The sequence below is a fragment of the Chroicocephalus ridibundus genome, chromosome Z (genome assembly GCF_963924245.1).
Source record: "Chroicocephalus ridibundus chromosome Z, bChrRid1.1, whole genome shotgun sequence".
Classification (NCBI taxonomy): Eukaryota; Metazoa; Chordata; class Aves; order Charadriiformes; family Laridae; genus Chroicocephalus; species Chroicocephalus ridibundus.
This window is the reverse complement of record NC_086316.1, coordinates 60,603,063-60,619,762: the sequence shown is the minus strand read 5'-3', so window position 1 is coordinate 60,619,762 and position 16,700 is coordinate 60,603,063. Positions and strand designations below refer to the sequence as shown.

Here is a 16,700-nt window from a genome sequence, read left to right as displayed (position 1 = left end):
ATGCCTCTTGTTTTAGCCAAAAAATAAAATAATTAAAATTGCTGGCTTTAGTGATACAAGTTGCCTTTAGTTCAATGGCATACACACTTCAGTAAGTGAATCAAAATAAAAACTGCTTTTAATCATATTTCTCTCCCCATGCTCCTCAAGGGAATTTGCTGTTCTCATTAAAAAAAAAAAAAAATCATCTGTCTTACAAGTTGATTAAAATTAACTTTTTTGGAACCTAAAAATAGCAAAGCAAATAATAGTGTCTGGAATTAAATCAAGCAACCTTGATCAAACAATTAACTCATCCTCTATTAAATCAATATTTGCTGATGCTAATACTGGAGCTAGTTCCAGTAGTTGGAATTACAGCCACTGATTTAGTGTCTTTATTATTAGTAATTAAGCTGCTGTCTGTTCCCAGTACTACTTCTCAAAGCTAGTACTTGCCGAAGTTGTAGAAACTGGCCTAGATGATACCTAGACTACGTGCTCTACATGCTGCTAAAGCTTCTTCATAGGGCTGAAGGTGTCATTCCATGGGGGTTGAAACCAGTGCAGGATGTGTTGACACAGCCCAGCTTAGGCCAACTGTTGTGGAGCTACATCTTAAGGCTATTTTAGCAAAACAATTTTTGATTATGTAAAATGTAACAAAAACTGGGAGAGTTCCTGCTTTTGCAATATCAGTATATTCTCTTTGGAATTCTTATCAAGATATTACTGCAGTGGTGCTTTTGTGGCAGCTTCAGTTCACAGAAGGTTCTCGTCACCCAAGTACTGTTCTGTCCATCCTCAGCAGCACTTCTAGTAGGGCACTTAACTGTGACAAATTAGGCATTAATTTGCTCTGATGTGCTAACGTGACCATGAAGCTCTCTACAAGACCTTTATTTATTCTCTTTTCGTTTGTATAATATATTCTTTGCTTCTTGGACCTGATTACACTCTTTTGGCTGTTAAGTTCTCCTTAAACAATCTTATCTTATATAGGGTGATGTGATGCATATTCCTGTTCAGGGAAGGATTTTCTTTGGCACGCTCTCAGGTTTGCAGTAGCATCTCAGTATTTGTTTTGGTCTTGAATTAGCTGATCAGAAATTACTTTATCATTCCTCAGATCCTGAAGGATGTTTTGGTCCAAATCTAGCATTATGTAATCCAACATATACCTAATGAACACACACAACAAAGTGGGAAATGTAATAGCAAAATTGCAATAACAACAAATACTAAGTTTGATAATGGGATTGCAATGTAAAAATTACTGGACTACCTTAATATTCCCTTCTGACCTTCACATTTTTTTACATTACTCTTGAATCTATGCTTGTTAGCAAAAAAACATCCTGCTCCCAAGTATGGGTCTGTTATTCGGATTTAAAGATGGATCTTTTCCCTTTGAAAGATAGGCCATATAGAAAATTGCTATTATGTAAATTATGGAACTTTTACTTTTGTCTATAACCCCCAAACCAGCAGCAAGGTAAATGGAGAAAATACTCTGAGGAACAAAAGACTATGAGGCTACTGTGTTATTTGGGAATTTTACTTTTCATTATTTTGTATGAAAACTAGTAGGGTAATGCATTTAATGGCATGAAATGCAGTGATCAGGAAAAAAAAACATTCTGGGATCATAGTTTGTGAACCTGAAAGTGCTGTTTCTTTTCATTTACATGTGGTAACTTTGAAAAAAGTTACTACTAAGAAGGCTACCCATCATTATTCATCTAAAAATGCAGGTGCAGTGGTGTTATTTAGCAGTGAACAGGAAAGAGAAAAGGCCACGTGACTAACAGCCAATGTAGGTCACTCACAAAACTATCAGAATCTAGGTGATGTTGAGAAAGTCTGGCAAATGCTGATGATAACAATGTTGTCTTTGCAGACATCTTAATATTGTTTGGTTTGTCTACCTATAATGTGAGGACTTTTTTGAGATAGACAGATAGCTTTCTTCCCTGTACTATTGTCTTTATTAGCAGTTGTCTAGATCTACAAGGCAGCTTGTCTGTTTCTGTTACATTTTTGAAATGAAGTATAAATACATAGCTTTTTTAGGATATTCCAAATGGATGAGCCCACACAGAATCTTTAAAAATATTTTTAATTTAAACTATTCTCATAAGAATCATTATACATCATAATTAAATTTGGCATTTCCTAGATGCAGACTTTTGCAGTGGTTAAGAGCTTTTTTAAATAAAACTGTGTATTGTTCTATAGGTCTGCGGCCTTTGGGAGTTCTTTTTGTTATGAATGGTGTATCTTTACTGTAATAGAACCAGATTAACATAATCACTTGGTTTAATTGCAGATTGGCAAAAGAAAAAGTTATGTATGAAAAAGAAGCAAGACAGCAAGAAGAAAAGATTGAAAAAATGAAAGCTGAAGCATGTGATGATTATGGAATTAAGAAGCAGGTAAACTATCCTAAAACTGGTTTCACATAATCCTTTTTTGCTTTGATATAATCACAGTCCTCTTTAAATAAAAAAATCTCCTGTACCTTTTTCTAGACTCCTATTATATAAATACTAGACTAAAGTCCTGTCAGTTGCAAAAGTCATAATAAGCATTTGTAGAAATTTCCTTTACTCCAGAACTTATTATATTATAAGGAGACTGCCTATGTATTACTTATCACTCGGTGTCAGGTTAGCTGTAACTCACTAAGAGTCTGTGTGAGGCCATTATGAACTCTCTTAAAAATACCAATAACCTGAAAAGGCATGGTCTGGGGCATTTAGGTAAACTAAGTGCTTGCTGGTAAGCGCCAATGTTACAGTGAAGTGAGAATGCTTTATGGTTAATATGAAGGTGGAACATTTAAACTCTTGAGTACACTAGTATCCCTTTGGTAAAATCATAGACCTGGGGGAGAAGGAGCAATGGGAATGCAGATGCTCCTAGCAGCTGCTAGAGTTTGTAACAAAGTCACTGACTAACAAGGTACATGCTGTAGTTTCATCTGCTCAAGTGTATGGTTTAGTGTCGCTATTATTACAATATGATTACATTTTTCTGGGAAGGTTCCCCACAAAGGACAGCGGTAGCAGGCCCTCGTACCTAGTTGGTACATGCGCTTTTGGAAGATGAAGGAGTGTCAAGTTTCCTTCTCGCTGAGAAAAGGCTTGGGTTTGGGAGATTTGTATTTATTCTTTACAGAAGTGTGGCATGTCTAACTGTGGCATCTATATTCTTTCAACTAAATATGTTATCTTTTAACTATGTTTTTTTTTTTCCCCCTCAAGCATTTCCTAGATATTTTCTCTTAAATCTTCACAGAAACTGGCACTATAAATAAAAATTATTTTCACTTGTTTTAGTAGTCTTGTGGCCTTGTGTTATAAAACCTACTGTTCTCCCATCTTCATTTTTAAACAATGGAAGAACAGGTTAAAAAAACCTCAAATACAACAAACTACTGAAAACAAGATAGGAGAAAGCCCTTTTAGAGCAAGGTAAAATGGCTTTTTTAGTAAGTTCAGATTTGAGTTCATGTGTGTATGTTCTGCCTTGTTTTCATTATGCCACAGGAAAGAAATACAAATAAGAACTTGTATACAAATGAAGAATTGTATTTATAGAGCTGAGCTGTGTCTGCCTCACCACTGACTGAGACTCCAAGGTCCTACAAAGTAGTAGTCTTTCTAAAGATCTGCTGGTGCTAACAAGAACTAATGAATGCAATTCCCATTTTTAGTGTCCCCCATTCATCAGATTATTTGACTGCACCATGGTATTTCTGCAGTGACCTGCAAGATATCATCAAAGTCAAAAACAGCGGAGGCTGTGAACTTCTGCTGTGAAATGAAATGTTACACACTACTTGAAGGTATTCTCAGAGACCAATGACAAAAGCCTTCACAGAGAACAGTCTCGATTAATTCAGAAATTGCCTGATCCGCTTTGAAAGTAATCAGTTTCTCCAATGACATCTTTACTTCTTGTTCTTTTAGTGCACTTTGCATTCTGGAAGTTGTTCATATTTTAGATTATGAAGAATTTGAAGGCTCAGAAAGAATGCACGCATTTTTCATAGGATCAAATCTGTTACTCTAAAAAAATTATATAATACCAGGAGCGTTTGCTTAAGACAATATTTTGGATAGAGTTAATTCTTTGAGAAGTTCTTTGGGGAAAAATACGTGTAGTTAGACATTTTAAGAATTGCTTTTAGTTAATAATTCCTAATCTGAGTAACTATTTATTTTAAAATGTGGTTGTAGTCTTTATTTCAGTAATGAAAAGTAACATTTGGGGTATGGAAATGAATTCAATCATTTGAGACTAGGAGAATAATTTTAACTATTATTTTAGTTGAGGTGTCAGCTAAATCAGATACATAGGAAGAAATCAACCCAGAGTTGAGGGAGGGATGCTTAAAAGCATTGCTTACCTCTTAACATACTACTGTTCTTATTTAGCTTTCTAGTTACAACTTCGCAGTAGAACATACGGTTTAACAGTACAGAAGTGACTACGGAAAATTTGACTTTAAAATTTATAATGCCATTCCTGCAGCATTTGTAGACTTTAGGGTGTGTCTGGTCTGTAGGGAGGGATCAGTCCCTTTGTAGAACAAGAGTTAGGGTTTGACTCAATATTTTTCTCCTAACTCTGTGTACAGTGCGGCAGCTTGTGGTTCCTGTGAACTCAAGTGATCTCTAGTTTGAGGCAGTGACCAACTATGGTAGCTGTTAGATACCAGCCTTCACCTGCACTGTCCAGAAAGACTTAATTAATGAGGGTCAGATTCAGTATCATAGAAACAAAAAAGACAGTTTGCTCACAGTGCCAATGTATTCTCACCAAGATTATGATTTGAAGACCCCCTTGTAGGGTGTGAGAAGACTTTGTTACGGTAACCCGGGGTAGTTCTCTTCCTCCCATCTGAACATGTAGATTCCCAAGTATGTTTTGTCTCATTGTCATGGTGACCCGGGGTAATTCTCTTCCCCCCCTCATCTGCCCCAGCCTTTGCATGAGCACCAGCACGACTGCAGATCTTGGAATTTGGACAACAGCACCTGCATTATATCAGTGAGTTCAGTAATAAACAAAACAGGACATTGCATATGCATGATATGTAAATCAGCACAAGTTTTACTATGCACCCCTGCAGTGCCTTCCTTTGAGCTTCACTCCCAGAGCAGGGCTCCGCTGTGTCATGTCCCCATTTTGATTAGTGTCAGTGTCCCGGGGCTCCCACTGTGATGACACTACGCTTTCACAGAATCACGGAATTTTTCAGAGTTGGAAGGGACCTCTAGAGATCATCTAGTCCAACTCCTGAGTCTTGGGCCTTGTCCCTAAAGGATCACGCCTGCTTTTCGCTCATAACTGCTGTGTATTACCAAATACGAACGGAACATTGTAATGTTCTGTAACTTTTTCATTTTTAAATGTCTATTTAGCATCAAAGAAATACTCCCACTAGCTCAGTTGGCTTTTTACATTTTTAGCTCCTTCCACCCCCTATCCAATTAGTTCAAATGGAGTTTCAGTCTTCTCACCAGTCAAGTACAGTAAGATTAGGTGAAACATACAGTTTCACTTCAGTCTGATTATTTTCATAAGTTGGTTTTGTGGGTTTTTTTCCTAAGAATAGATGATCTTTGCTTAATGATCTGAACTCTAGCTCTAATTGTTAGGTAAAGAGTCAGTGGAAATGCTAATGAAGGGTCTAATGCTCCCCCTTATGTATTTGGACAGTATCCTTAACAAGCGTGGTTTGTTTCCTTAAAATCTAGCGACTTTTAATTCTCTGTACTAAATACAGAATAATAATCCTAGTATACAACTGGTATTAAAAAATGCTTTCAAGCTCTTGTTTTATTGCCTAATGTGCTTTCTGAAAGGGACTAAATGATGAAGAATCATTACTCTGCTCTTCCTTTTTCCCTTCTGTTTTCCTTTTTATCTAGGCAGGTGTAAATACCTTTTGGATTCCAGACTTTATGCTGAGGATTAAAGGCACTTGTGCAGTGTTTGGAGTAAGTCGGTATGGCAACATTCCTATGGTAGAAAAGACCTGCCACTGAGATGGGACATGACTCGTTTCTTCGTCAGTTGGCCTCACTTTTCTTCTGTTCTAGAGGGAGGAAAAAAATCTGGACTTTTCTGCCTTCTGTCTATCTAGGGAACTTCCCATGTCTGTTCTGTTTCTGATTTTAGCACAAATATTTTGCCAGGTATTTCACCTCCACAAAACAGATGGGGGATTCCTCCCAAACCTTCAAGCTCAATCTAAAACATCTCCTAAGCAGCCTGCTACTTTTAACATAGCAGGCATTACAATAAGCATGGATTCAGGTTCTATACCTTATCTTAATAACCAACCGAAAAAACCCCAACAACAGAAAAAACACATCAGCCCTCTCAACCTCTCCTCCAAGTTTAACCTCCCCCACAAAAATTGGGGGGTGGGGGGTCACAGAGAAAATTCGGCTGTTTGTTCTAACAAGGTTGAGCCATTCTTTTGTCATTGTTTTCTTGACAGCACTCCAAAAGAAACCTCTTCATTCAGATGTTTACCACCTGTCACCTGTTTACAGGGTGACGTTTACATTTGCCTCAGCATGGATCTGTTCAGGTAGAATTTTGAGTTGCTGGAAGGAAATGTGCTGCCTGCTGATTAAATGACAACTTTCTGTAATGAATAATTCCATTATCATCCCCTAAGTTAATTTTAAAGGAGCAATATCTGTAATTCATTATATAGACTATTTAATTAAAAACATTTTCAGTAGAGACATGGAGTTTTGCTTCTGTCCTCTGAAAAGTATCTCTGTTTTTTAGCTTCAAGTCATGTGGTGTTCTCACTGACAAACTGTTTTCCAAAAAGACTGAAGGAACCTTTCTACCTTTTATGTCCTAAAGTGATCAGCTTTAGAAGAAACAGGATTAGCCCTCACCTGAGAGGAGCTGCAGAGAAAGCTCACTTGAAATACTGAGGCATTAGATCTAGAAGGTTTTCTCTTCCTCCAGCTCACTTGCTACAAAGGATAGGTGGTTGTGGTTGATACATGGCCATTTCCATTCTTGAAACACTCAGGCACTGTAGAAACAAAACAATGTTCTCCAATTCTTTACTACAAGTTTGTCTTCACAGTCCTTCAGAAGTGTTATGACAATGTATTTGACAACTTGCCTACAACGGACTGCAGTGTGCACTTGTATCCTGTATTTGTGGATAGCTCAATCTTCTCTTGGGCCTGCTATATGAAAATAAAACAAGTTGCTTTAAACAAAGTAGAACTAAAAAAACTTGGTTTCCTGCAGTTTTTATGTATGTTGGGTTTTTTTTTCCCTCCGTATTCACCTTCATGCTGTATCTCCTCGGCGTTCCTGCCTTCCCTATGCCCAGCTTTCTCCTAAATGACCTATGCTGTCCTATTCCCTATGTTTCCATGCCACTATCCTAGCCCAACATATTGTGCCTTTATATTCCCTGATTAATAAGTCAATGGATTGCAAGTGTTTTACAAACTTTCTGATGAAAAGTAGTTCAAACAAGTGGCCCTTTTCTTAGCAAACTGGTTTATTTGCATGTTTTTTCTTTTCCTCCCTACCATCTTTGATTAGATCCATATTGTTATCATTATCTGTGCAGCAGTCAAAGGGCAAGTGATTACGAGGCAGTATTTAAAAGCATGGGTACATATTCACATATATATATAATTTATACATATATGTTATTCATTCACATTTATGATGTTTCTAAGCCTATTTCTTGTGTTTAGAACAGCAGTCATGCCATATAAAACAATATTGTGGCTATACCCTGCGACCCAGTAGTTTGTTATGATCCTGTGATTATTAGGCTGTCCTTATAAGATCAAGGAAAGGCACAGAGCCCTGTGGAGTTTTTCTTGTTGTTTTCAAATTCTTTGTGGAACTGCACATCTCTAAATCTCATTTAGATGTGAGTCAGATGAAAAAAAAAAAACAAACAAACTCTGCTGCTTCTTTTTGAAGCTGATAAAACTGCTGTCCCCATTATATAATACATATCAGTTAGGCTGAACAAAATTGCTTCCTGTTGCAAAATGCTTGCTATCAACACTTATAAGCAGTAATATTTATTTGTATTCTTAAATTATCAAAACTTTGTTCTAGTGTAAATGCTTCAGTGATCCAAAGAGTAAAGTATCTGCCTCATCTGAGCAGCTCTGATCTGCCTGAAGTTGAAATAGTAGCTTTGAACTTTCACTGTGGGACCTGCTAAAAACCAAAGCTGCGTATGTTTAAACCCTTGGGCATTAGCTCCTATTTTGGGTTTGTGTGGCAAGGTTCTGGTACTGGGGAGCTACAGGGATGGCTTCTGTGAGAAGATGCCAGAAGCTTTCCCTATGTCTGACAGAGCCAGTGCTAGCTGACTCCAAGATGGACCTACTGCTGGCCAAGGCTGAGCCCATCAGTGATGGCAGTAGCACCTCTGTGATAATTCATTTAAGAAGGGAAAAAAACTGTGCAATTGCAGCTGGGAGAGAGGAGTGAGAATATGTGGGAGAAACAACACTGCAGACACCAAGGTCAGTGAAGGAGGTGCTTCAGGCGCCAGAGCAGAGATTGCCCTGCAGCCCACGGTGAGGCAGGTTGTCTCCCTGTAGCCCACGGAGGGCCATGGTGGAGCAGATATCCACCTGCAGCCTGTGGAGGACCCCACACCGGAGCAGGTGGATGTGCCTGAAGGAGGCTGTGACCCTGTGGGAAGCCTATGCTGGAACAGGTTTCTGGCAGGACTTGTGACCCCGTGGGGGAACCACACTGGAGCAGTCTGTTCCTGAAGGACTGCACCCTGTGGGAAGGACCCACCCTGGAGTGAAGAACTGCAGCCCATGGGAAGGACTCATGTTGGAGAAGTTCATGGAGGACCGTCTCCCATGGAAGGGACTCCAGGCTGGAGCAGGGGAAAAGGGTGAGGAGTCCTCCCCCTGAGGAGGAAGGTGCAGCAGAGACAACTGTGATGGACTGATCACAACTTCCATTCCCTGTCCCTCTGCGCCACTAGGGGGAGAGGAGGTAGAGCAAATTGGGAGTAAATTTAAGCCCAGGAAGAAGGAAGAGGTTGGGGGAAGGTTTTTAAGATTTAGGGGGTTTTATTTCTCATTACCCTATTCTGATTTGATTGGTAATAAATTAAACTAATTTTCCCAACTCAAGTCTGTTTTGCCCATGACAGTAATGGCTCAGTGATCTCCCTGTCCTTATCTCAACCATGGGCCTTTCATTGTATTTCCTCTCCCCTGTCCAGCTGAGGAGGGGGAGTGATAAAGTCAGGGTTAACCCACCACACCTCCTCAGCTATTTCTCACAGGCTCGTGTTTGGCCTTTGTGCTTATTTTGAATGTGTAAAAATAATTGTCTTATTTTAGCTGTGGTGCCCTTACACTTAAGCAACTGGTACGTAGATCTGTGTGTTTGCATCTGTTCTGCTTTATCTGGCAGTGCAATCTTGAATTTATGGAAAACAGACTGAAGGCTACTGATAGTGCATTATGCACACCAGTTCTTTGACATCTCATCCAATTTACAAAAAATCCACATCATGTTTAGTAAATACACCCCAACAGTTAGAGAGCTCCGTCACATCTGAGCAAATGGCTTTCTTCTGAAAGATGCCAGATACCTGCTCCCTTAGTAGAAATATCTTCAGTCCTGAAAGATGACTCACTAGAAATGTGGCTGGTTGAAGAGATTTGTTTAACTGGCTGTGGGGACATCATTCTCATTGTAGCCACAACAGCCGTTTTGGTCCTATGTGCAGTTATTGACAACAAATACAGTCTGCTTCTCCCTGTACCTATTTTTGTACTTTATTGCTTTTGTCTTCATACTGTACTTAGATGCACTTCAGTTACTCCAGTTTTTTAATACTTCTATTTGGGATTGTAATTCACAGAAACTTTGCAGATATTTACAGTTCTTCTCAAAGTTAGATCAGTTTCATGTAATAACTTCCTCTATGACCTCCTTAGAATTTAAACTCCTTAAGAGTTCAGTCAGAAAGTTTTACAGAATGGTGATATAATTTGGTGAGCAAACACTTTAAATCCATTCCTAAAGTTTATCTAATTATTTGAGGTTTTGACTTTGCTTTATTATAAACATTTGAAACAGTAAATAGTCTATCTGGGAATATCAGCATTACTTGAAAAAATGTATTTTATGCAGAAGTTATCAAAGTTTGCCTAGGTAGTTCAGTAGCCAGCTAATAATCTTGGTTCCACAGCATTCCTGTTACAGTCTTCAACTGTTCACATCTACTGAATGTAGTTCCAGGTTTTATCTTCCTTCTGTTCTTTCTTTATTATTGCATAACTGCAGGAAAATGTAAATAAAATTCAGGTAGCCCTTTGGACCTCAGTCAAATTCTGTTTTGAACAGAGTGATCGGAGTAGTTTTGTTCTTTTCTTAGAGCAGCCAGGTCTACAGCTTACTGATTCTAGGTTTACATGCCTTTCCAGATCGCTTGTTGAGTGGCAAATACCCAGTAAGTTACTACTTTTCATATCACCTACCAGCTTTACAATACAGAACTATTTAGCAATACCAGTCCAAGGAAGTCATTATTGGATATTCTCACCCCTGTAGGTATTCTTTATGAAACAAATTTGTAGTACATAAAGCAGAAGGCATAATCTCATGCAGTTTATGGCACACCTCACTCTGTGGAAGTTACAGACCTTTATTCATTCACTGCTGAAAGTGTAATATGCAGAGTTCCTAGTCTTCTTTTTAAGCATTCAGTGTTAGACTGTATTAACAGAAAAGTGATAATACTGATGAGAACTAGAACGTGAGGGTGCTTACATTATTTTTTTCTAAAACATTTGTAACCCATCTTTGCTTCATTAACATAGACAAGTTTTGCCCCAGATTCTCTGAAAGAAAATTAGAAACAAATTTTTAAAACCCTTTCATAAATAACTTGAGCTAAGAACTTAATCTATGACACTTAAAAACATGGTGATAATGGTTTATTACATAACGTGTTCCTGTATGCAGAAATACAGTCTTAGCTGTAGCTTATCTTCCCTTTTACAATGACAGTGTTCCCTTCAGTACAGCAGCATTAATACTGAAAGGAGAATACAACATGGGAATGACAGAATGAAGTAAACCATTTAAAGGTAACACCTTCTGTTGCAGGTTATCCTGAATGCAGAAAAGGTTTCATGTTTAAATATCTTAACAGATTTTCATTTCTAAATAGACTTAACATTACTGAACAACTCTTGCACACCTTTCCTTCTCAGTGGCTGGATTTTAGATCCAGAAATGTTCCATGAAATAAGTGTTCCCTTGTATAAATCTGAAGTTGTTTTCTGTAGGAGGCAGCAGGATGTTCAGATTCAGTGGGTGCCATTTAGTAATTTTGTTCAGAGTGCATGGTGAGAATAATCTTTCTCCTAAAATGAAGCACAAGGATAAGTAATAAGTTTTTATGCATGATAAGCATCAAAAATATGTGCCTGCTGGTCTTTGCTTTTCATTTTTCTTTACCTTTGTCTTTCAGTCAGAGCCTCCTGCAGTGTGCACACAATGTGATCAATAACTCAATAACTTTTTTCATGCAGTAATTATCTCTATGTGGTATTATCTGAACACTGTTTTTCTTTATTACCCAAAAGATGCAGGAGATATTTATATAACCAGCTGATCCCATTTTGGATGAAGCTGCTTCATGACAGCAGGAGAAAGTTTGTTTTAAATAGCCTTTTTAACAAATGCTGTATGGAAAGCTTATCAGGCAGTACTTTTTTCTAAGGGAAAAATTATTCTAAATACTCTTGTGCTATACTAAAGTATTAACTTTAAATTTATTTAAACACAAAGTGAATGGAAGTGTCCTGTAAATTAACAGAGTTTTAAGCAATTGTGCTGAGTGTCATGTCATTTAATAACAAAGCCTATTCAGAAAATAGGTACAACTGTTCTTAAGTTCCTAGATGATGACTGGGCTACTGATTTTTCAGAGTGAAGACTCACCTTAAAAAACAACATTCCTATCTGTAATACATTCTCATTTCATTGGCTTATAATTTTCACAGATCGAGATCTTACAAGAGTCACGAATGATGATTCCAGACTGCCAGCGCAGATTAGAAGCTGCACATGCAGATCTTACTCAGCTACTAGTAAGTATAGCACCAAAAAATACTGATCAAGAAACGCCTTGATGAACTTGGATAAACTTGCTTGTCTGCAGTGCATTTGCAGCATGTTAGAACTGGATTTAAGAATTACTTTTTATAGGTCCCAAGACTAGCTTCCTATAACATACCAATATTTCATTTTAGATAACTGTCTTGGCAGGCTTGGTCTTCAGTCTATGACAACTGTGTGCGTTAGACTATTAGAAGCTGACTTTAAGGGAATATACACTCAATGTATGCTAAATACTGAACTGCTGGAACGGACGTTGAATTCCTGTGCCAGTTACATGACCAGAAAAAAATAGTTCACCTGCTTTAGGCAGTGTTCTAGAACATGTAGATTTATATAATGTTTGTAGTGACTGAAATAGTCAAAATACTTTGCTTACTACTTTTATTATACTATGGACAAGAAACAAGACAGCTGAGTCCTCGCCAAGTACTGCTTATATGATTTATTAGTGAGGTGAGCACTACTGCCATGTTTTAAAGATATGAATACCTGCAGGAATAAATAGTACCTTGTACAAATAGAGTCACTGAAACTAAACTAGGTTTGGATATCATCATGCTTATTTTAAAAGCTGACTTCTCATCAAGAATTCAGCTGCACATGTAAATGCTACTGTGAGGCTGAAAATACATACTCTAAAATACATACATTTGATGTCTGAAATGTAAAACCCTTCTCAAAGGAAAACTCAAGATGTCTTACCCTGAGGTAGCATGCCTCTACTGTTTGCCAGAACAAATGCTCAGTACCTACCAGGATTTAGGGTACTTTCATCATTCAACTTGTTATTTGACACTTAGCTGGTCTAGATTGCAACGGCATGCAGAAGTGGTGCTATTGACTCATACAGCATGCTGTACAAACTTAAAACAAGAAATGGGAGGAGTTACTATTGTTGTTTAGAATTTGGAAGTCCTTAAGATTTGCCTTCTGTGCTTACTTCACCTTCAAATGCTTTTATTAAAATCGACTGTACAGTATATTTTTTCAATTGTCAGTCTGCTTAAGCTTTTTCCTAATGGTACTCTTGTTCTGAGGTCTGTTGTTATTCATTCCAGTTATGCTGTCCTTCATTTTAAATATTTAACAGAATAAAATAAAGATAGGCATAGGTCACATCTACTCACACATGACACCATTATCCTGGACCTTAAGTAGGACAAAAGAAATTACCTATATTTTCAATCATGTAGAAATGACATAGCCCTTGTTTCACAGAATCAGAATGGTTTGGGTTGGAAGGGACCTTTAAAGGTCATCTAATCCAACCCCCCTGCAGCAAGCAGGGACATCTTCAACTAGATCAGGTTGCTCAGAGCCCCGTCCAACCTAATCTTGAATGTTCCCAGGTACCACCTCTCTGGGCAACCCGTTCCAGTGTTTCACCTCCTTCATCATAAAAAATTTCTTACTTAGATCTAGTCTAAATCTACCCTCTTTAAGTTTAAAATCATCACCCCTTGTCCTATTGCTACAGGCCCTACTACAAAGTCTGTCCCCATCTTTCTTATATCCCCTTTAAGTATTGAAAGGCCGCAATAAAGTCTTCCCAGCGTCTTCTTTTCTCCAGGCTGAACAACCCCAACTCTCTCAGCCTTTCCTCACAGGAGTAGCTCCAGCCCTCTGATCATTTTTGTGGCCCTCCCCTGGACCCACTCTAACAGGTCTACGTCTTTCCTGTACTGGGGACTCCAGAGATGGAGGCAATACTCCAGATGGTGTCTCACCAGAGTGGAGTAGAGGCGCAGAACCACCTCCCTTGACCTGCTGCTTTTTGATGCTTCTTTTGATGCAGCCCAGGATACAGTTGGCTTTCTGGGCTGTGGGTGCACTTCGCCAGCTCATGTCCAGTTTTCTCATCCACCAGTATCCCCAACTCCTTCTCTGCAGGGCTGTTCTCAACTCCTTCATCCCCCAGCCTGTATTGATACTGGGGGTTGCCCCAACCCAGGTGCAGGACTTAGCTTGTTGAATCTCATGAGGTTCACATGGGCCTACTTCTCAAGCTTGTCCCGGTCCCTCCAGATGACAACCCATCCCTCAGTCGTGTCAACCGCACCACTCAGCTCGGTGTCACCCACAAACTTGATGAGGGTGCACTTGATCCCAGCATGTTGTTGATGAAGATATCAAACAGTACTGGTCCCAGTATGCATCCCTGAGGGACACCGCCTGTCACCAGTCTCCATCTGGACATTGAGCCATTGACTACTACCCTCTGGCCAATTCCTCATCCACCGAACAGTCCACCCATCAAATCCATACTCTGTCATTTAGAGAGAAAGGTGTTGTGGGGGACCACGCCAAAGGCCTTACAGAAGTCCAGACAGACGACATCCGTAGCTCTTCCCTTGTCCACTGATGTAGTCACTCCATCATAGAAGGTCAGGCAAGACTTGCCCTTGATGAAGCCATGCTGTCTGTCTCAAATCACCTCCCTGCCCTCCATGTGGCTTAGCGTGGCTTCTAGGAGGATCTGTTACATGATCTTCCCAGGCACACAAGTGAGGCTGAGAGGTCAGTAGTTCCCAGGGTCCTCCATCCTACCCTGGTGCAATTGTTTCCCTTTCTCCAGTCACTGAAGACTTGACCTGACTGCCATGACTTCTCAAATATCATTGAGAGTGGCTTGGCGACTCTGGGATGCATCTTGTTGGGTCCCATAGACTTATGTACATTCACATTCCTCAGGTAGTCATAAACCTGATCTTCTCTTATAGTGGGAGGGACTTTCCTCCCCTAGTCCCTGTCTTAGGGTCTGTCCGCTCAAGAGGTGTGGGGAGAGAGGCTGCCAGTGAAGACTGAGGTAGAAAAGTTGTTGAGTACATCAGCATTGTCCTTGTCTGTTCTTACCAGGCTTTTGTCATAGTTACCTTCTTAAATTTAATCCCATGTCAACTATTTTCGAAGTAGTCAAAAATATTTTTTTTAATTCCAGGAAAATGAAAAAGAATTGGAAGAAGCTGAAGAATATAAAGAAGCACGTTCCATACTGGAGTCAGTGAAGCTGGAAGCCTAGAAGTTTTTCAGTACTCTCTTTATATGCATTAGCACTGGGTTCATTCCACACTTTCATTTGACTATGGCTCTATTACTATTGTTGACTGCTCTAGTGGCAGAGATTGTAGGTTGGTTGTTTGTGGTTTGTGTTTTTGTTCTCTTTTTTTTTTTTTAATGTGTGTATGGTTGGACTCGATCTCAAAGGTCCTTTCCAACCACGAAGATTCTATGATTCTATGACTTGCTAAGGTTCCCTTTGTGCAAACTGGCCCTTCTCTAATTGCAAGAAGCATCAAATAAAGGATGTTCTGAAACATCCGTGTATTCCATATTCAGGCAAAGTAGAAGCATTTCCAGTTCACCTCAGTTACAGAAAGGAAAAATAAGGCCTATTTAATGTAAGCGTAATAGCTAATATACAGAACTTAACAATTCAAGCTAAGAAACAAAGTTCAGCTACGTAAGAAATGTGAGGGACCAATAAATACTTTAGAATTAAATAGAATCAGAATGGGTTGGTTGGAAGAAACCTTAAAGATCATGTAGTTCCAACACCCTGCCGTGGGCTTTAGAAGCACCTTATATTTGAAATAATTTCAGGCCATTATAGTATAACAATTTGTACTGAAAGAGGAGATGGACTAAATGACCCTTCAAAGTCACCCACCTTTTTTTCTATGATGCAATTTATCTGTAATTTTATGAAGTATCTACTCCTTGTTTATCTTTGAACCCAAGACAGAATTAAGAGCTGATTCAAAATCTTTCTCAGTTTGCCTGGGGTTGATTTGTAGAACCCAATTCACAGTTACCATTGATCGAAATTCTGTTACTTTCTCAAGAAGTAGAATTTAGCACCTGACTAGTACGTTGTCGGTTGGATCTGCTGGTAGGAGTTTTGGATTGAATGCTTTTCCTGAAAGCACCTTAGCCTAAGTGATTTTTTTTTCTTTTTTTAAACAAAAGCTCAAACCCCAGAAGATGAAAGAGAACTAAATGGGTAAGGGAACAATGCTTAATCTGCCTGGAAGACCATTAAAACATTATGTACAAAAGCTGTGGTTCTTTCAGAATAGCTTCTCTAAACAGCAAACAGTAAGCTCTGCTGATGAACAAGAAAGCTTTTTACATTAGTTTTTCTAGTTCGAAAGTGTTCTGGCATGTTCCTTAAAGGCAACACAAAGCACAGTGTACCTTTTGTGTGGTGCTATATTGAATACTCTTAATAAAAATTTTTGTTAATTTGCTTGAGTTTGGGTAAACTGCAGTTTCAGTACTTCTACTTGTCTACCTTAAGCACATTAATAAGTCTATCTCACCATCACTTTTAAGCACTGTTGTGACAGATCAACAACAGGTTTCTGATTGACTGCAGAATGACCTACTTTTGAAGTCACTCCAGACCAGTACTAAACAGTGCTAATAGGTGAAACCTTTTGTGACACTACTATGGTTTCATAAGAATACACGCGCATCTTCTCACCAGCATTTTATCCTAGGCACATAACTGCCAAACAGACACTGCCCAG

General features: G+C 38.9%; 1 protein-coding gene across 2 annotated transcripts in view; it reads left to right on the top strand.

Annotated features, from left to right (window-relative positions):
- TBCA (tubulin folding cofactor A) overlaps positions 1 to 16,422 on the top strand; it is a 32,332-nt gene extending 15,910 nt beyond the window's left edge. For both annotated transcript variants that reach the window (XM_063321007.1, XM_063321008.1), the window contains exons 2-4: positions 2,309 to 2,414; positions 12,054 to 12,140; positions 15,110 to 16,422. In XM_063321007.1, the coding sequence (XP_063177077.1) occupies positions 2,309 to 2,414; positions 12,054 to 12,140; positions 15,110 to 15,190 (274 nt within the window). In that variant the 3' untranslated portion in view covers positions 15,191 to 16,422. The remainder of the gene's footprint in view (positions 1 to 2,308; positions 2,415 to 12,053; positions 12,141 to 15,109) is intronic.
- Positions 16,423 to 16,700: the final 278 nt, after the last annotated feature.